Source organism: Epargyreus clarus, unplaced genomic scaffold (assembly GCF_041222505.1).
Source record: "Epargyreus clarus isolate Ecla_fem2 unplaced genomic scaffold, WU_Ecla_fem_2.2 ptg000007l, whole genome shotgun sequence".
In the NCBI taxonomy this organism is placed as follows: domain Eukaryota; kingdom Metazoa; phylum Arthropoda; class Insecta; order Lepidoptera; family Hesperiidae; genus Epargyreus; species Epargyreus clarus.
Window position 1 is genome coordinate 20,881,895 of NW_027332215.1, and position 22,608 is coordinate 20,904,502.

Genomic DNA, 22,608 nt, shown 5'->3' on the forward strand with positions numbered 1-22,608 from the left:
ATAACGAGTAATCTCGTACGAATACTTTTACCCCTTGTTTCCCTTTGAGTAATCTTTGTAACAATGAAAAACTAATGTCGTTATTTATTAAATTCCTATGTACGTTTCCTGTTATAATTTTTTTCTTAAATGGTATTTAAGATATATTGATATAATATTGTAGTTAAGATTCAACTCTGTGGTCCCTTAAAATCTTTTTCGGATTGTTCACATTAAAAAACAGCCTCTCAGCAAGTAGGTATTAATATTTTATAGGCCGCTGTAAAACTAATAAAAGTCCAATCGTTATAAAACCCGCTAAGCTGTCTTTTCTGGTATAGGATAACATAATTCTTGACTTCTCAATACGTTTATATTGTTTCTTCGTATGATTTAGTTTAGTTTTCTATTGATATTACTTTGATAAAATACTTCTTGGTTATTTTCATTTTTATTTACTTTCACTTGATTCTTGAGTTCTCTGTTTGCTTTTTATTATTTTTGTTTTAGTTTTTATTTATGTTATTTTAATTTTATTTCAGAGGGCGATAGCTCAGCAACAACACTATGGTGCAGGTAAGATTTTTATTTTCTTTGCTCAAAGCACTTTACATTTTAAGTTCGAATATATATTTTTGTTGCTTTGCTCTATCATAGAATTATATAAGTAGGAAATATAAGTAGGAAATAAGAAGGAATTATATAAGAAGGAAGTAAACGATTTCTATAAAAATAATATAGGTACTACAGTAAAAGATTAAAACTAAATTAGATAAGCTGCTAAGTTTTATCTAAGGACTGAGATTTTATAAAGACGACTAATTATTATTTATGCCTATCCTATTTATTTCTGCCTTAGTAGGCGATGCAAGTTGCTCTTCAGATTAGGTCAGTAAAACACATTGAACAAACGACAAGCTCAACTATCAGTATAGTATAATTTCCTCTGTTTTGTTTTCGTTAGAACGGTGTGGTAAGATAAAGAAACTCATATACGGTTACTTATTACCTTTTAGGTAATAACAGATATGTGGTGAACCATAATAAAAAAGTAAGCTTCGCGTGCTTGTACATGCAATACGTTTGCAAAAAACGTAGCTAAAAGAACTATTTTTACATTTTTTGTCGGTCTTTTCAAAAAGGCATCCCGCCATTGAATTCAGTTGATTATTCAATTTATTCATATTCCGAATCGTGACGTAACATTTACTCTTTTATTTTATTAAAAACGATGTACCAAAAGTAATTAAAATTTCAATTCGGGTGTATTTTCCCAATATTGTATGACGTGTATGCAGATTGGAGACTTTCAGTTTACCGGTGTGCTCTGTGAGCTTGTAAGCTGAGGCTGTGTAATTGACTTTATGATACTTTATGATATATGTAACGAAAATTGTTAAAATCGTTCGTTACATATATCATAAAGTACGTTCACGAGCATAAATATATGACTATAGGCAGATAAGCAAAAATTTCTGACGCCAGAATGAATTCAGTAATATCGGGCTGCAAGATCGAAGCAAAAATATTTGACATTAATAGGCAGCAAAAATATGTTATGATAACGTTGATCAAATAATGTGACAATATTATTCTATTCACTTTTGTTATTCCGACTCAAAAATACAACTTGAACGTCAAGCCGCGTTCTTTTTCTTTTTAATGCTAAGTCATAGAATCGTATCAGCCAGTGACTTTATAAATAAGAACTTATTATTATAAAAATAACACATCATGAAAATAATACAAAATAATTAAATAAAATAATACTATGATAAAAAAAATTAATAAGTTTCTAATAATACTCTTTCAAACAATTCCGAAACGTTACACGGCAGCGTTGGATAAAAAGATCTACTACCCACTTTTAAACGATAAAAATATATCAAAGCGATATCAGAAACATAGAACCTATTTCTCCGATAATATTGCTGATTGTAGAAATAATATAAATAATTAAAGTTACATGTATCAATTAACTGTTGCGGTAACTTCTTTTTTTAAATATTTTGTCTTAGCAGAATATACGTGACCATTTTAGTTTCATAATATATAATCTGTAGAATATTGTAAAAGTCGTTAGGGCATATTATTTTTGTCGTATACAGGGTGAAATTGAAGCTTTTCCTATAATTTGACATTTAATCCCAGAATTTAATCCGTATAAGGGAAACTATCCGATAGTGGAATAAAATAAATATAGTTGAAAAAAGTAAAAAACACGCTTTTATGATAAAATCACTTATCAGTTTTCGATAAGCATCCCACACTTTTTCCACAATTATACTATTTACTGTTCCTTAATTGATTCCTAGATTGAAAATTATTTTCAACTTTTTAGTTGATTTTATCATAAAATTGATTGTTATAGCGACCAACATTATGCATCGTCTGTAAAAAAATCAAGTGTCTAGCTATTACGGTTTAAGAGATAAAGCCCTGTGACTCACGAACAGACAGCAGAGGGTTTCGTTTTACCCTTTGAGTACGGAATCCTAAAAATCATTCTACAAGATGGCATTATAGATATGTTTTAGTACATTTGAGTTATAGGGAAATAACATTATTATTTTTCAAAACTAAAAATCAATCTAGTAACTTTGCGTGAACTTTCTCTAAGGCGCTTTCTCTCGCTCCGAAAATCGTTAATCCTGAGGATGTTGATAAAGACAATAATACAAAATTATTAAACTCGTGTATTGTCATCGGTTTTTGATAATTTTTCAAAATTTTGATTTAACGTGAACGTTCAAAGTGGATATAAATCGGGTTCAAAGATTCCGTTACTCTGTTACGTACATACATATATACATACAACCCAAGCTAATAAAAGCGTGTTAATAAGGTGTGTATTTTTTTTTCAAAATGAACTCGTTCGATTCCCGTATAGGGATATTTTAAATAATTCGCCAAGTACGAGTCAAACTCGCACATGGAGGCTTCCATACCACCAGATGTTTACTATTTTATAAATATAAGTAAAATACTTATTTTCCGGTTCCCTTTTTACCCTTCGGGTACGGAACCCTAAAAACTAATGATGCAGTATTAGTTTTTATCAAAATCGGCGTCGTAACATCTTTTAGCATTTTTCGCTAATCTTTATAGATTCGGATTTGGAATATTCACCCTGTTAAAATACACTAATTATCCTGTCTGTTTCTTTAGCCCTGTTTTTTTCTTAAATAAAAAAATATGAGAACATATGTATAACGTGTTTTTTTGCTCATATTATTTCTCCGGCAATATACATTGGTCTATTTGACTGGTAGGTTGATATATTTACATCAAAAATATTTATAAATTATGTCAGATATTATTGCACCTTAGTTGACATCACATGTCATAACACATGTCACAATTATTTGGTTATCATCACATATTTTTGTTTCCTAAAAATGTCAGATATTTTTGCTGCGTTCGTGCAGGCATATATTACTGAACTCGTTGTTGAGCCACATATTTTTGCTGATCTGCCCGTAGTAATATATTTATGCTCGTGACTGTACAAATCGACAATTGCACTGAACAACACAATTATTTGTGCTATAATGCACGACTATAATATTGCAATGTGCGACTTCCCGCTTCAGTGTCAATTTAATAGAGTGAAAATCTTCCACTTGCAGAGGTCAGAAAGCGATCGTTAAGGGGATAACGACCAATAATGGGCCACGTTACATTGTATGTACTTATACTTGAACGTTCTATACTTAGTGTACTCGTGAATTTAGTATTTAACCGACTTCAAAAAGGAGGTGGTTATCAATTCGGCCGGTATATATATATATATATATATATATATATATAATATAATGTATGTGCATGTATATATATATATATATAATGTATGTACACGAGTTACTCCGCCGTTAGTGACCGATTGTAATAATTCTTTTTTTATGGTGTAGAGACGAGCTGGAAGTTGGTCCCACTTAAATATGGTTAGGATCCATCCATGGGTTCTGGAGAAAATGAGGGGAACTCCTCCACCTATGTAAATATAACAGCCATAACTTCGCCGTTTATGAACCTATTTTAATGCCTTTAATTTCGTGTGTGTACAATTGCTACAAGTTGGTCCCATTTAAATATAATGAGGATCAGAGTGGGTTTTGGAGACAAAATATGTAACTCCTCAACCGATGGGTATAATTGAGTTTTGTTTGGAGATATTTGGTGTAGGTTCTAATGAAATTGCAAAACCAGTTTATCATTGACTATTTAAGGGTCTAATAATGTGGCTCGGACTCAAAATATGTAACTCCTCAACCGATGGGAATAATTGAGTTGTGTTTGAAGTTATTTGGTGTAGGTTCTAATGAAATTGCAAAACCAGTTTATCATTGACTATTTAAGGGTCTAATAATGTGGCTCGGACTCAAAATATGTAACTCCTCAACCGATGGGAATAATTGAGTTGTGTTTGAAGTTATTTGGTGTAGGTTCTAATGAAATTACAAAGCCAGTTCATCATTGACTATTTAGTTAGGTTAGGTTGGAACATATAAGACAATATAAAACTAAGCGAGCAGGGTGCCGCCGCGCCCTGCGAGCGGGCGGTTCCAATCAATGTAAATTCAGACCTTACCTTCATTTATGATCACGTTTATACAATTTTATATTATATTAATATAAATGTTAGTATGTCATCACAAAAAAGGTTAAATTTTTTTTTTAACATAAACATACAATCGACTTCTATGTCACTACAGAGTAAAAAATAATTTATCATGTTAGACATGCTGTTTACATCGTTATAAAACGAAATATATTGAGCGCCGACTTCAGAAACATGTACTAAACCAACATTTAATCAATTATTTTTTACTTTGTAGTGACATAGAAGTCGGTTGTATTTTATTGTTATTTTTTTTTAATTTGTTTTTAAAATTTTTAAAGAATAAACGAATGATTCAGTAAAAGCATAAATGTCAACGAAATTCCACATTTTATCATTCATTATATATTTTATCATCAGTTAAGTCATGTCAAATATGACATTTATAATAATTAACGCTAATTATAATTCAGCGTTCATCATCAACCCAGGCCCGTTTTTGGGAATGCCGGAGCCCTTGGGCACAATTTAAGAACTGGTTTATGCTGTAGTCAGTTACAAAATAAATTTAATTAACAACCAAAACGTCAAAACAAATAATCTACTGACACAGTTTATCTATGGCAGTAGATTTTGCCATTTTAACTAATTTTAAGGCGTTCGGTTTGTGTTTTTTCACTATAATTAAATGTCCTTTTTTATTATTTTTTTATATCTTCACGTCCTTTTCAAGAACAATAAACATAAATTTGATTTGATAGACAACCAACTTTTTTTTATTTAGCAATGTCGACGATAATTTCTAATACATGCTTTAAAAATAGAAAAGAGCTCTTTTTTGTATATGCAAATATCTTGTATGGGTTTGTGAATGTGACCTTATAATGACTAGATCAACTCATTATTGACTCACTTCTGAATACGGATCTTCTATCTAAAGAGAAGGGTTTAGGCCAGTCTCTCATAGCGTAGCGAAAAAATTCTAACTCTATGCTCTCAATACACTGGCTTATTACGGGTTGGTAGGCTTAACACATTCAAAACATTTTTTGTTAAAAAACTCTTTGGCATGTAAGATCGACCGTTGTATCTACTGTGTTTAAGTAAGTTATTATCAATTAAATAATTTGTAAGAATCAGAAGTGCTCGTATGCTAGGATTCGAATCCCTGTTCTAAGTTTGACATGTCACATCTCTGACCAACAGGCTATCACTATAAGTATGTATCTATAATAACTATTATAGTTTAATATCTTAATAGTAAGGTTAGTAATTGCCAGCCAAGAATTTGTCGCCTGTTTTGCTGGCCGGGTTCCGACTAGTTGTGTTGTTGATTATACATATTATTGCGAGGACAACATTAGAATTTGCGCATTAAATACCTTGCTCGGACGATTGCAAATTCAATTTGGAATTATCTGATAAGAACTGTCTCGATGGACGCGATCTCTACCGATAAATATATATACATTGAATATGATCGATGATTGTTCTATTTTGTTTGCTAGCATATATGCCTATATAGCACATATGTATAAAAATAAAATAAAAAATAAAAAGATCTTAATAGCAGAGGGTCCCAGGGTCGATTCTCAGCCAGAAAGATATCTAAATGCCGAATTTAGATATCTGTTTTTGGGTATGGGTGTTTGTGTATTCATGATTTTATTCTAAAGCCTTTGTGTTTAATCAATTTCAATGATTCGAATGCTTCACTTTTAATTAATGGCGATTCAGCTCGTTCCATTAATATAGGTATAGTAGGTTATTGCTGTTTCATTAATTACAAGTTTATGAACACGAAGCCTCTGATGTTGTAATACATATTGCACTTAATCAATACTATGGTTTGTGTTTACACAAAATTTTATAATGAACAGATTTTAATCATCGCCGTTAATGTATTATTGTAGTTAAATCCATCTTATCTACGGGAAGATCACATGTGAGTTTCTCGGGGACTATGTCATACCACACTCTTGAAAATAATTAAAGTTTCACAGGATAGGACTTTTTCAATTTGCGGTATCGACCTAATGCTGTCCATTTGCTGTCCTCCTAATGGTAAGTGGCATCGGTAGCCCGTGGACGTCCGTAATGAACGCCAGATAAGACCATAGTCTTACCTGACTCCACATATGCATTGATGCCCTTGAGAACAAGTTCAAACGTCTCTTTCACCACACCAAACCACTCATTCGTCCGTATGTGTAATTTATTTTCATCGAAAGTGGGTGCATATAAACGTTCGGATCTTATGGAAACATAATTCCATTGTCAACATCCAGTAGAAATGGATTGTGAAAAATATAAGCGTGTTGTGTAGTTCGCTAGTACGCTGAAAGCTGGGATTATGGCATCTGGCACATTGCCCGAACCAACCTAGTATGCATCTCGTACATATTCAGTCATACAACCAATGGAAATAATTTCCATTGGTTGTATGCTCGTTTCGTAAAATATATATACCGGTAAGTATTTAAATATGTATTATCTTCTTACATATAAAATTCTCGTGTCACAATGTTAGTTACCATACTCCTCCGAAAAGGCTTTAACGATTTTCACCAAATTTTATATATTCAGTAAGTCTGAGAATCGGCTTCTATCTGTTTTTCATACCCCTAATTGATAAGGGTTGTTTACCCTTAACATTTATTATTTATATGGCAACACATACGTTTGCCGGGTTAGCTAGTATTTGTGTAATTCGGAATTTAATTCAGTCTTGTTATGTATAAAAGCTTTTTATTTAACTTTACTCGTATTTAACTAATAGTATAGTAATGTTAAACTGAAGTAGAGTTAATTTTGTTTACAGTTTACTATTTTTGATTTCTATTCTTAATCTTGGTTTGGTATTTAAGTGCATTACTTTTCATTTTTGTTTTGCAGTCGGGTCTTATTTTTTAATTATTTTAATGTTACAATTATGTACACGGTCACATGTCATTTGGAACATTGTATTCAGTACCCTTAACTGTTTTTGTATTTGTTGTCGTATTTGCCATACATTTCCAATGAGTTCTGATACAGTCCGCTGGGGGCGCTGATTGGAAATGTATGGGTAAATACTCATACTAGGGTACAGCATAAAATATTCTAAGGAGTCAAGATTGATGATTCAATGTCCAACAGCGCAGGGACATTGGATTTTGCAATTCAATGTAAGGTAGAAAATAGACGAATTCTATAGACCAGATAAGCTTGACCCAGATAGTGGTGGCCCAAATTGATATGGTGTTGATATCGCTAGCAGGTCTTACAAGTATCGTATACGTAATAAAGACAACACTATATCTAAGATAATTTAGGAACTCAATAATGTGTAACGTGTACCCGGGTCTATAATAGGTATACACACACTGGTTGCATATTACCACATAACATTATTGTGGCTCAGTGTTTCCTAGATAAAGACGGTTGCGTACGTGCAGTTAAAACGGTCCTTATATCGAGTAGTCGTTTCAAACTGTTCGAGCAGTCGTTTTGAATCGCTAGAGCAGTCGATAAATAATTCAATACTTCCATTATAGATTTTGAGAAAGTCTTATTAGTGTTTTAGCAAATCGCCGTCAGCTCAAGATATTAGTGCAGTCGACTGTCTTAACAGCAGGTAGACGCTTTGTGGTTCAACTTTTTTTTTCTAAAAATAAGGTGATAAAGTAGTAATACTAATCGGAGGCGTTCCAACTTGGTCCTCAGCGGTAGCAAAGCATCTGTAGCCGACTTCAGATTGTCAATTAGGACTACATGGACATGGGCGGCAGTAGCTAATTACCATTAGGTGTTTGTAAATGTAATATTGTAGTTCGCTACATAGTGTATGGCCATCCTAAGATAGGTGAGAGTTGAGTTACGAGTGGAAAAATTATTTTGCTACTATGACGAATTTCTGAAGTTGCCTCGAAAGCGCCTGAACAATATTAGTTGAAATAAGAATGACATAAATTAGCGTTCTAAACATCGTTTGATCCTTTCCACTGCAGGGGACGGTTCTCCCCAAGGGAAGAAAAGCTTAAATAATGTTCCTAAAGTACATATTTTTACCTGTAAAGTGGACCTTAGTATTTATTTGTCGCATTCAAAATTTTTAAAGTATTGAAGTAAAGTACTTTTGTTATCGTTATACGTTATTGGACTTTAATACATTAGCCGTTACTTCGTATTGAAATAATATAATAATTAATTATGCATGCGAAGGCTTTACTGCGCAAAAGAGTATGAGATCCCGGAAACTACTGACTTTTTATCGGGTGATAGTTTGATTGGGCCATTACTGGACTGAGGAACTATGCAAATTGTAAATATTGTAATATCTATGTATGAATGCGTACATTACAACGATTCTGTATTGATTGATTAAAAAGTTAGATGGGTTACACCAAAACCCGCAACAGCTACACGAGGCAATGGAGGGTCGCATTCCAAATTAGCCGGCGAAAAAAGGTCGTCAAGGTAGAAACACAAGTATTCCCGGAAATTTTAAGGTCGACACGAAATTTGTTTTATAATTTGAAGTAACGCGGATGAGAAATTAGGCTTCAGAAAGGTACGAGGGCTTAAAGGACCGTAGGTTGTCGACCACTGGACTACACATTGGCTTCTAACCAATATATCGGCAAACTATCGGCAGAGTGCTAAATTATATATAGTATATATTGCCGATTGTATAGCCGACCGACTTCTAGACAATATGATGTGTTCAGGCAGGTAGGTAAACACTTCCTTAGTCCCTGTAGTCCCGGGAGAAGAACAGTAAGAGGCGATTAAAAGGGGGTTTCCGGGATAGTGGGCCGCAAAAGTGGGAACCGACCCGTGCAGCAAGCGACCCCGGGTAAGATGTGTCGTTGTATGGTATGTGTCGTTGCATACCGTCGTAAACACCTGGTGTGCAGGAGGAGCGTAAATTGCTCACCCCAGGGCGGGGCCTGATTCCGCCGGAAATCCCGGAGTTCTCCACCGAGCGTTGAGGACGGCCACCAGAGCGGGTTTTAGTGCGGTAAAAATCCCACATAAGCCGGCGTCTCTTAAACAAAAAAAAGTAACCACTCGCTTCAAAAGCTTCAAGTGAAAATTAGAAAAAAAAATTGTAATACTTAAAATAGTATTGGGAAACGAAAATGTGAAATCGAAATCCTATATAAAACAAAATATCCAAATATTTCGTGTAATACAGTTAGATGTACGTTCAGTTGGATGAGCAAATATCTTTTTGGTATTGATGATTAACTAAAAAACAATATTGGATTCCTATAAAAAGTATTTTGAACACAGACACAATTCAGAATGTAAAACGAATAATAAGTGAATGTAAAGGCAGCGTCGTGCTCGTAACACAATACTCAACTTCTTGTTGAGCTTATTCATACACAACAAATCTTATTAATAGCATTCTAAACCAAATTGTGTTAGAACTATGAAACAGTAACATCCGGATATTATTTCCATATGTATTTGCTGTACACCTATACATATGTGACCGTACTAATAGTGAATAGCTGCTTTCAATGCTTTGTCCGTGTACCAATAGCACTAGAGGGCACTCATGAACGTATCAATCTCGGAGTTGTAATTAGTATAGAGCGCGTCCGTGCTATCAATACGTTGGTACCAATCGTATCAGATGGCAGATAGCTAATTGATACTAGCATAGGTGACATCACATAAATTTACATGTGAAATGTAATATATCTACTACTTGTTGTCATATCACATTATATTAGGCATACGCTATTCACTAGTAACGACGAAATTGGATAGCTGTACCCTTAGTACGAGTTTTCAAAACATCCCACAATTTTAGGTTACGTTTGCTCAATTCATTATTCTGTTCCGTTTGCTTCAGTAGAATGAGTTGTCGAGAGCGCACCACTGAGTAAACGTAACAATAAGAAAGTGCTCAAGTGACGATGAACTTTTTGTCTCCCTCATATGTTCGCAAAAAAGAGAGACAAAATATAAAGCGCCATTTTGTCAATTTAGACATTTAATGCTACGTTACTGACTATACTTCTGATACAATCCGCTATTGATTGGTAATTGTATGGACAAATTCGTAAACAAATACCAAAACAGTCATATTTGTCGAAACGTAAAATCTCATGGTAAGGGTACTGATTAACCTTTAACTTGAATTTTAAGTGTCGTGTCAGGACAGAACGGTTAAAATTTGGTCTGGTCAAGGCCACTGCCTACTGTGTGTATCTGAGCAGGCTCGCTCTATATTTTATAGTTACTCTGAGGTATCAACTTTCGATTCCATGCTGTTATGCTCTATGTAGATAGATTTTGTGGTCGTTAGACTATAAGAGCAGTCTGGCGTCAGAAATAACCTTGACTCGGATTTCGCTCTCTCCAGTTTTTTCACTGTGTACGAACTCTTCACCCTATTTTTAAGCTTTTGAAAAACAAAACTAGTTCCACGACTGTGTTATATAATAGTAATAATAGTGTATAGATGAAACTCGGTGCACAAGCACAGTGGCCGTAATTATCCGTGAACTTATTAGTAAGTTCATAGTATCCATTACGTTGAGAAACTTTTATGTGATATGACCGTACAATGCACTATGCCTTAAGTACGATAGTTCGTCCTCGGCGTGGGTTCATTAATAACTTTCTAATAGTTGAGAATGGAGTTGTTGGTTGGCAAGTATTGGTTATAAAGTTATGATGATGATAAATGCTCAGATTTTCGATATCTCAGTTAAATGGCGCAATGCCTTAATAGTTTACGAGTAACACAAGTAAACAGTCATTAACCGACTTCAAAAAGGAGGTGGTTATCAATTCGGCCGGTATCTTTTTTTTTTAAATTTTAGGAAAGTTGAGGAATGGAATTTCAATGTTATTATCTATTGATTATCTTAATGTAATACATTGTTTAGGCCATTTTTTGCTATTTTCTGCCATTTCTGCTACCTGCTATTACTGTTTTTTTTTCTGTTTATTGTTTCCTTCTATTTGAAGTCAGTGACATGTACAAGGCAATTTGTTGTATAATTTCTTACCTTTATTTGAATAATGTTTTACGTGGTGCTTACTGTATTATCAATAAACTATATTAAAACGTGAATAATGAAAGCCGGTGCACTGACTATGTGAAAATTACTCTACCGGCATCAACACATGAGTGTTCCACCGCTAAGCACGGGTTTCCTGTCAGAAGGGGAGAGGGATTAGGGCTATAGTGGCTATAGTTCGACGCGCTGGCAAAGTGCGTATTGGTAAACTTCACATACCTTAAAGTTTTTTTTGAAAGATCTCACAGGTGAGCAGGTTTTCTCACGATATTTTTCTTTACCGTTAAAGCAAGTGATATCAATTTTTAGTAGGGAGTCCATGATGCTAAATGTATAGTTACTTGAGCGTCGTTGAGACCTTTTGGATTCTACATTGAATGTTAGAATGAAGAAAAGGTCCTTATCGTTTCTTATCGTTTCACCGTTGGGGAGAGCTTTCATAGCGTATAAACATCTAAAATAAAAATTATATCAAAAAAGTTTTTAATTTTTACGAAATTTAATTGTTTTAAAAGCTATTAGCGTGCGAGTAACCCAATATGGAGAGAATTTCCTCTTACACGATTTTATTTGCGCTACAACCTATTTTATTGTAACAATATTGTGTTTAAAAATAATTGTTTATTATTAATTGCATAAAATATTTGTAAAACCCCTACTAAAACACATATGGTACACAGTTGCATTTACCGCCAATATGAGGCAAATGCAAATATCTACTTGCATCCTAGAATCTTATTAGTATCTCCTAGTTATTATTATTATCAATAACCGGAAGCGTTCGAGTTATTGGAACGATCGATTTTTTTACTAATCTGATCAGTTGTCCTGTACGTACGCCCCTACATAGAAAACTCATAATATGATGAAAGTGGTCTACAGGGTGTAAGGTATTTACTAATCTGCCGCGCTTGAGTACCTCCCGAAATCTCATCTCGGCGTCCTTCCGTGCAATATATTATATCAACTTCACCAATTACCATTTGATTTTCTAACTTGAATTTATGATTACTATATTAAATTGTTACTTAAAATCCCGCGCCGCTCGCCGCGCCGCTCGCCGCGCCGCTCGCCGCACCGCCCGTAGCTGTGGCCGGCACGTACGACACAAACATTAATGTTAAACAAAAATATTTTGCTAATTTCATTAAATTTAACATGCCTTTAAAGTTTAAAAAACAAATATCTTAATTAACAGTGTGTCATTTTGATAGCCAATGATTTTAATTTTATAGTTGTTTACATATAACTATCAGTAGTAAATTTTATTCGTGGTTTAATTTACAAGTTGTTGTTACCAATATACATACTTAACGACGACAACAAATGAGTCAGAACAATGCATAGTTATATTTAACTAGCAGAACCCGCGGCTTCGCCCACGTAAAAACATATGATATGACATACAAATAACTGTAATCGTAAATTTGTACCATTAACAATTTTAACGATAATGTAGCATTAATATTTAATAAATAAAAGCTTTTTTTTTCGTCACTGTGTACCTAATTTGGTCAAGCTTTCTTCAGAAACATACACTAAAACTCTAATATGTGGACTGTAATGAAATTCTTTAAAATATAGTTTCATGTAGGATACAATAATTATTATTAACACTATTCAATAGGAACTGTCCATGTTATATGGGGCCTTACTGTGATTCTTTCCAGGGTCTCTGGGTGGGCGGTTAGAGCTCCCATTCTTGCCGCCCGCATCTCCAGAAGTCCCCCTTTAGTCCCGTACGACACGCAGGGTATACTGTAGCCCTGTTCTAGCTCAAAATTTTAATCCAAGCTCAATGTGTCTACCACACCACCATCACTAATCGACGCATAACCACAACCATACCCCCACGGCAGGATAAAATGTTGGCACGCAGGGTGTCCAAAGTAGTTGCGATGTACCTAATCAGTATACCAAAATGAAGGCCAATTTGAATAAACTAACGCATTATCATATATGAAATTTGCACCCGTCCACGTTGTATGAATAGACGTTATCTGAAATTTCACGTTTCTAACTCCGAACCTGAAAGATTCCCGTATACATACATATAACACTTCTTTTACCTCCTTAGTAGACTTTCAAAAACGTTTCTATGTACATATGCATAAATAAAAACTTTATCAGCAAATTTCTGAAAGCTAATATTCAACACCAGCGGACGGCAAACCGACAGCCACGGGTGGTGTGTGGCCCGCGACTTTTCCTTGTGGCCCCCGGGTCTGCGCGTTACTAATAATTGGCCAAGTGCAAGTCAAACCCGCACCTGGAGGGTTCCGTACAATCAATTTTTTTTTTAATTTCTATATTTCTGTATTTAATATTGCAGCAGCCATTAAAGTACACACATTGTGAAAATTTGAACTGTCTACCTCTAACGGTTCAAAAGATAGTTGGAAAAATATCGAATAGCAGTTTGTTGTATGGGGACCCCTTTTTGTGTTCAACTTTTTTTTATTTTTAGTATTTGTTGTTATAGCGGCCACCGTTATACATCCTCTGTAAGAATTTCAAATGTCTATCTATTACGGTCCTAGAGATAGAGCCTTGTGACACACGGACAGACGGACAGACAGCGAAGTCTTAGTAATAGGGTTCCGTTTTTATCCTTTAGATACGGAACCCTAAAAACCGCTGTTCTGCACTTCAGCACGCACAATACATTCCCATGTTTAAATATTTTCTATCGAAAACCCAAATACCGATTTTCATACAGTTTACATCAAAACTGGGGGACTTTCATACAAACTTACAACCCTTATTTAAGCCAAATAAGGGTTGATTTTCCAAAAACGATAGAATTAAAGTTCCACTATATCTAACCAGTGAGGCAATGGCTAACTTTAGTAGTGCTGGCTTTCAAATTGGCAAATTTTAAAATAAGCTGTTAACCCCTTATTAACAACTTAAGGGTTGATTTTCCAAAAACAATGATAAAGGTGTTTAATTATTTTCTACCAAAAGCTAATAGCCTGGATAATTGAATAGATTGGATTGAATAAAAATGAAAAGATTGGATTTTTCTCGAAAACGGTAAGTTTTATCAAAAAGTACTTTAGACCAAACTTGTAGCTCTTAAAATTCTCTATAAAATGGTGCTTATAACTTTTTTCTCTAAAACCTATCATTATTCAGATATTGCGCTTATAAGAATTACGTTTTACACGATATGCACATATTTCCACACCACCTGTGAAATAGCATACACAGCGCGTTGTTTTAACGTGGTTTCTTCGGGAGGACTATTCCACGAACCTTTATGATGTTCCAGGGACAATACTTATTTAATCGTATGAAGATTATTGTGATATTTAAACCTTTACATTAGATTTTTATTAGTTTAAATCAGAAAGCTAAATACCAATTTTCATCCAGTTTGCTTTAAAACTCACGGACTTTCATACTAACTTTCAACCCCCATTTAACCCCCTTAACGGTGGAATGTCAAAAAATCCCTTCTTAGTGCGCATCTACATTATAAAATGAAGCTATATTTTAAATTTCATGATTGTAGCTTCAGTAGTTTACTCACAACCTTTATTAATACGTTTTGAACGTATCTTTTCCCTTTTATATATATAGATAAGGTAACTGAAAATGTTTGTTCTTAAACACAACAAAACACCCTTTTGACCGTTGTTATAATTTTGTTTGTTTTCTTATGAGAAACGAACCAACTTGGCTTGTTTAATAAAACCACATTACTGCATAAGACTCGATTTCTATGTAAATTTACACTACGCAGAATCGACCTTCGTTGCATCTACTTTCGTGTTATTAGATGGTTCTTCATGATGCACTCTTATCGTGTACGAACGGTAACTTTTTGGAGTTGGCAGCCCTTTCTCCATCAACGGCAAGAGGAGTCGTGCCGGAGCATCCTAGCAGGTCGCGTGTTCGCCACGCGGTCGGCGTCGTCGCTTCTGTAGTGCCCTCTCGTTTCCTCTCTCTTTGCTTATTTATTTGACTAACTTAGTGTTCCCACGACCGCCGCGAGTGCGTGACGTGTCGCGTGCACACCGAACACTCGATACTATTACGATATAATGAACTGTGATTAATTTATTGACGATGCAACCGTGTGATATGTTATGTTGGACGGTTTGTGGAGTTGAATATTGAGTTCTTTTCATTGTTATATTCCCGATTGTTAGATTGGCTGTCGGAGGTGTTGGAAGTTGCGTTCTGTGTTTACGTTGGGTTTAGTGGGGCACGTGCGCGCGGCCGGCCGGTCCCTGCTGGCGCATTGCCGTAGTAAACAAAATCGCCACACTAGGCATTAACCGATGCATGCCAAAGTTATTTGCGTTGTTAGAAAGAGACGAATGTAAATTATGTCGTAATTAACATAAACGTATAATAACATTTATTTAGCGTCGTGCTCACGCTGTAGGTGTACTTTCAATATTGTTATTAAAATTAGGTTTGTAACATGCAACTGATAAGTTTTTATCAAGTTATTTGTATTCACATAATGGGTATTTAAATCCTTATTGTAAAAATAAATGTAATCAAATAAATATTTAATACTTACCTTAAAGATTTTAAGTAAAAGTAAAGAAATAATTTTAGTTTAAAAACTAAAAACCACGCTAAAATTGCTTAAGAAATCGTTAATCCTGATACCTGACGATCCTGATACCTGATGAGGTTAATGGGATAAAATTATTTAAATTGTGTATTGTCATCGGTTCTTGATAATTGTTAAAATTTTTAAATTAATGGGACCGTTCAAAGCGGGTAAAAATCGAGTTTAAAGATTCCGATACATACAGGCCAAGCTAATAAAAGCGTGGTAAACGTGTTAACGATGATAGTGCAATGAATGCCAATATTTACAAACCTCTAGCAAGTTTTATCATAATCCGATGGTACATGTTTCTAATCTCCTAAGAAAACACGATTACGACTAATACCTTCATTGATTTAATCTTTAAGAAACCTTATGATTCAATGGCAATAGACAGTCAAAGTAAAAACATAACACGGCTTATAATTTTTTAAACAACCGTGCCTGTAAAAAATGTCATTATATGTAGATATTTTAGATACGAATACGAATTAGACGAATTAATTATAGGTAATGATTAATGATACTTACAATGATAAAAAGTAAATGGAAATTAAGAGTATTCAGAAACTTTCATAGTAAGGGTTAAACCATTACAATGATTGCTTAGAAAATTCTGCCATCTTTTAATTATTGAAAAGTAGGAAACCACTTTATTATGAAGTATAGGTATATATTATTCAATAGGTGAATCTATGCGTGAAACGTGTCATTTAGGGTCTCGGCAAACATTCTACTTTTAGCACCAGTGATCGATGGTTTAGCTGTTTTTTGGAAGCTAGATATCAATCAAACGCTATGATACCCTTACGTTTAAGCGCTGGTCGCAGCTACTTTTGGATATTCGTGATTGAACGCAAAAGATATATATATTCAAACATACATAGAATCTTATCCTCTTTACAGAGTTGATAAAAAAGTGACGCAGCATCAATGCCGACGGCATTGATAAAATAAAATAGCCCTAACGCAGCTGGTGGTCAATAAATAATAGTTTAAAAAACTAAAACAAAACACGATTTTATTGCTAATCGAACTAAAAATTAGAAAATATTTTTTAATGACAAAGATTTTAAAATTACAATAGATTCAACCCAAGCTAATAAAAGCGTGTTAAAAAGTAATTCAGCATCGATGAATGTAAGTACGAATCGCCGATGCTAACATGAGAATGTTTGCGAGCTCCATAGCGCTGTTAGCTACCCAGTTTACTACAGTTCGAAATTGGATGCTTAAAAAATTCCAGAAAAGCTTATCAAATTCTTGACAGATTTATATCTGGCAAATATTATCTTTGTTAAAATCACAGGTATACAATATACATACATATTATCTTTCATATTGTGAATTTTGCATCGGAAGAGAAATTAATTTACGATTACTTGACTTATTTCTAGGAAAAATCCTGTAACTTTGCAGAAGACTAAATCCATTTTATCACTATATATATTAGGATCACTTGTTTTTTTATATTATCATCTTATAATTGAAAAAGATTTTTTTGTCAGATTGCAAAATAATATTAGTTTTTCGCCAAAGCCATTGAAACAAAAATATTATGGATTTTTGGGAATAAAACGTAATAGGGGTCTTCATAAGTATAGTTTGTGCCATGAAACACCAACAGTAAAGTCGTTGTAAAGTAAATGGTTATTAAAACCTTTCATTATCTGTTTCATACCTATTTGGACGATAGAAAGAAATAGTAAAACTGTTCTAGGTTTTTTATAAAAACAAAACATTTTCTGTATTTTTATTTTCTCAAACAGCTTCTTTTAACTGTTTGAAAGGAAGGAAGGAATTTAAAATAAAAAGGAAAATGTTTTATCTCTTCACGAGTATAAACATAGCAAACAGTATGACGACAAACATTGATCCACCTTTCCTTTGAAAACCGCCATTTAAATTGAAAATTGCAAATCTCAATGTTTCCTTTGCTTTCCTTTTCCTAGAAGGATTGAAATACCTCAATAAAATAATATAGATAACGAAACCTTCTTAGATCTCCTTCTTAGTCGTCTAAAATTCTTCACGTCAATTCTGTCATTGATCATGTTTATCTATACGTAGATATCCGAAAATAAATTGAATACAGCTGACGTACCATGATATCACAAGGTTCATGTTGAGTTTATGATAATTTATTGAAGTAGGTAATTTTATTTCAAAAATTAAAAAGGTAAAAATTTAAAATAAATAAATTGAACAAATTTAAAATTGCCTTTGTAAATCTCGTTCACTACTGCTGTGAATATTTCACATGTAGGCATACCGATTGGTATTTTTTCCTTTGTTATGGTGAAATTGAAATACCTTATATGTGTATTGAGCAAAACTATTGTAGGTCTAAAATTGACTAGATGACTACGATATTTGAGTGAAAATGCTATTTGTACGAAAAAGTATACTATACATCCAATTATGTGCATATAATTACTATTTTAAAGACACTCGTTCCATTATGGGTACGATAATGAATATATTAAGAGTTAAGTTGAGGCGCCCTTGTCAGTAACGAGTTCACCTTTTGATTGCATGAAATCTTGGCGGCACTGACGCGATGGACGGAACTAAAAATAATTAATCAAAAACGTTATGTACGATTTGAATATTTTCTACGATATTATTTTGTGTTGCTAAAATTAAAGTCAGGAATATATATCTACATTATTTCTTCATTTTATTACGACGTAACATTATAGTCTTGAAATATGAGTTTCCTTTCGGCTTTTTCTACGAAAACTTTGTTCAACTTAATATTGTACAGTTGCAATTATCAAGAATTTGTATATACAATCAAGTAGTATCTATAAAGGTTCATTCATTCACATCTCACTATTTCCAACACAATATTTTTGGGTTTCGATAAGTTCAGTTTGTTCGATTACAACATTATTTTGCAAAATGCTCTGGGGGGTTATTACCATCACTTAAAACAATATTATTTTTAATCATACATTGAAATTTCGTACCACGACCTCGTTAAATTAAGATTGTTTTTATAACATTACACTAAGCAGTTTTTTATTATATCGGTCGAAATTATTTATTCCTTTTTGCAGGAAATTTAACTTTTTAAGCAAAATGTGACAATTTCAGTTGATTTTATATAATGGATAAGCGAAAAATGAATAGGGGTTTAAGTTTTATCAACAATATTTTACTGTTTTAAGGAGGTCGTGGTACGAAACAAAATAATGTTGATGCAATATTGAAATAAAAGTTTCCTGAACTATGATGGTTTTTAAAGATAGTGTTAGGCCCCCTGGACAATGTGCGATAATTATTTTGACTTTTTCGAAATTTTCAAATCTACAATTTCCATATCGTTGTAAATGTCGATCATTCCGTTGCAAAGAGTATATACGCTGAAGATAAAATATCGGTAATCGTACTGTTATGGTATGTTGGTACGAGTTTGTATGTAAATTTGTATGTACATATATTGTAGGTATGCGATGCCAAGGGTAAAACAATCAGAAATATTGTAATTTCATATCTATCAATATTGGTTATACTTTGTACCATAATATTCTTATTATTACAACTGTATTGGATGGATGAAGAAATCACGTCTTGGTCGGATCTAATAACAACTTCATGAGCACCAGATAGATTAAATTTATTTGTTAGCAACGTTCTACAATGTTTTACCGTTTAAACCCAGTTGGTGTAAATTACCATAAAACATGAAAGCAACATAAATATTTACCCCTAAGCTGAAAATATTGTACCCGGTCATAACAATATATTTATAGACAGTATATTCTTCATATTTTTAATATTAACTTATTAACGTATGGAGTATACGCAACAATCACCTATAATTTATTTAAAACAAATATATGCGAAGGCAAGAAGTAGTCATTGTATAACGTATTTGCAAAACAGGCTTCATGACGCAATTAATTAAAAGATTTCAGCTGTTTAATCGCATTTGGTAACATAGTAGTACTTATACTTTCGACTATTACTAATATAACACGTTCAAAATTTACAGCGATGTCGTTTACTTCTAAACTATGTAAACAAACTTAATAAAAGCGTGACCGTTCCGTACTTTCAACAACGCGGTAACGTTATGTAATATTTTAAGATTTCATTCATAGACGTAGCGTAGCAGGTGTTAGTGAACCCAAGCCAGGCTTTTGGGTGATCCAATCTGCGCATGCGTCCTGTGCTGAATGTTTTTCTACGCGTCTTTCTCAAGGCCGACCGCCACTTCCCCTTTCGTCACTTGAATGCACTCCCCTAATAGGACACGCCGACCTTGAATCCATTATACTAAACCAGTTTTGATTGTATGTGGTTCCTAAAATAACCTATATGTGCCATATTCGTCGCGCCACTGACTGACTCACGGATCCGATTATTACATATTACGTAATTAGAACCGTGGTTTGGTTACTGAGATTCATTTCCAGTAGGAGGGAATTTGTAATGAGAATATTAATGAAATCAATATTAGATATTTATAATTTACTTTATATTTATATTTAGTAAGTAATGTTTATATGGGCTTCTTTTGTACATTGTGCTTAGATAACATTTTAAAATAATAGCAAAGATAGGTATTGCGTGATGTGATAATGTCAGAATATTTTCAATACTGACCTATTTTAAAGAGAGAATCTTCTAGTATAGAAATTGTGGTTTAATTACGACATACATTTTTTCGTCTCTTACTAATGAAATTGTGCCGTTCTTCAAAGGTGAATTGTGCGACTACGCCTTAATACTAGACTGAAAGTACATAAACGGACAATGAATATTTAGAAATAATGAACTCTTAATTTAGAGTTCTAATTAAAGACTTTTGACCGGGAGATAATTACGACATGCATTCCCTTGCTCACTTTCTTCATCGACACCACTCAAGAGAGTCCACTCCACCGCGAGAGAAGGAGAGCAATACGGATAGTGCGCAGTCTACTAGTTCAAATGATTCTCGAGGTTCCTTGCCTAATGATAGCCAACCGGCTAGTCGCCGCAGCAGCTGCTCACGAAGGAGCCGCAGGACATCAGAATCCGACTCGCGGAACTCCCTTCATGCCGATAGTCAACCGATACCCATAACTAATCGCCGAAGTAGCGTGTCTTATAGAAGCCGCGGATCATCTGAATCGGATACGCGTAGTTATGCACCAAGCGAAAGCCTCCCCATTCCTTCTGGGAGTCGTCGGAGTAGCTGCTCGCATAGAATGCGTGGAACGTCCGACAGCAGTCCTCGCGAATTGTACCCAAGCTTTCATACTTACTTCCGAGATGTAATGGAATCAGGGAGTTCTCCCGTGTACCACACCATACAACCCGATCATAGATCCCGAAGGACCGATTGGGAACGTTATCAGACCGGAGTTAATGCATACCAAGTTCCGCGGCACGATCATCGTAATTTTGTATCACCACTTTACGGAGACGATTTGGATGATATTCAAGAGAACGAGTATAGTAAATGCGATCGTTATGGAGAAATCACTAACACGAAACTCTCCCATACACCGTACAAAAATCGATTTGACAACAAGAGTTTTATCCAAAAACTTACAGACAGCGTTACGAATGCAGCAAATCCCAATCCGTCTAATGAGAGACGTGGTTCAGGATCGAGTGGGAGCGGTCATCGCCATAAGCATACCATTCAGGAGTTGATTCGTACTTTTAGCAAAAAAGTTGGACATTGGAGACACGATACGGGTGAAGGACGTCGAGGCTCGTGCGCCGTGCCTAGCACCAGCTCTGAGCGCCCCGTCGATTCGGACGAATTTCGCTCCCGATCCAAATCTCTCGATTGTGATCACGCATACAAAGTAAAATCAATTCTGGATGATTGTGGCGCTACATATCAGATTTTTGAGTCTATTCTCAAAGAAGGTAATTTTTTACATTTGTATGTAGATTTATTTATTATTTTTATGTATATTTTATATTCATTTATTGATATAGAATAGAAACGCGCAGGTACTATAATCAGTAAGTAACTTGAGAGCGATTACTTCCCACAATTGTCTAGGTACAATATGTATAATTCTCTCGTATACGCTTCTTGAGCGTGCGAGGACACCAGTAAAATAAATAGCATCCTCTACCTCATTTCCTACATTGGCTCGTGAGGTCAAATTCGTTTACACCTTGCCTTATCGAGTGACATGCCACTAGTTGCAGCTAAGATGAAAGACTTCGTTAATAAAGAAATATTATAATGAAGTTAATTCAGGATTATGAAGGATTCACAAGTACACATTAAGAAGGAATGTAATACCTATATTATGAAGAAAGATTTAAATATTGCTGGAAGTTATACTTAATTCAATATATAAAGGAAATATTTATTGAATCCAACATAAACAATTTGGAACGAATTACGGCACGTGGCATCTGATATAATCAAGGTTAATATGTGAATGAATCCAAACCAAGAGGTATTTAACTTCAAAATAGCCTTAACCTTTGTGAACGTTCAATGAATT

The 22,608-nt window shown here is 34.2% G+C and overlaps 1 protein-coding gene across 1 annotated transcript in view; it reads left to right on the top strand.

Moving 5' to 3' along the window:
* Positions 1-22,608, top strand: part of Snf4agamma (SNF4/AMP-activated protein kinase gamma subunit) — a 118,514-nt gene that overhangs the window by 51,351 nt on the left and 44,555 nt on the right. Inside the window, exon 8 of the mRNA XM_073075075.1 lies at positions 522-555. Within this exon, the coding sequence (XP_072931176.1) occupies positions 522-555 (34 nt within the window). The remainder of the gene's footprint in view (positions 1-521; positions 556-22,608) is intronic.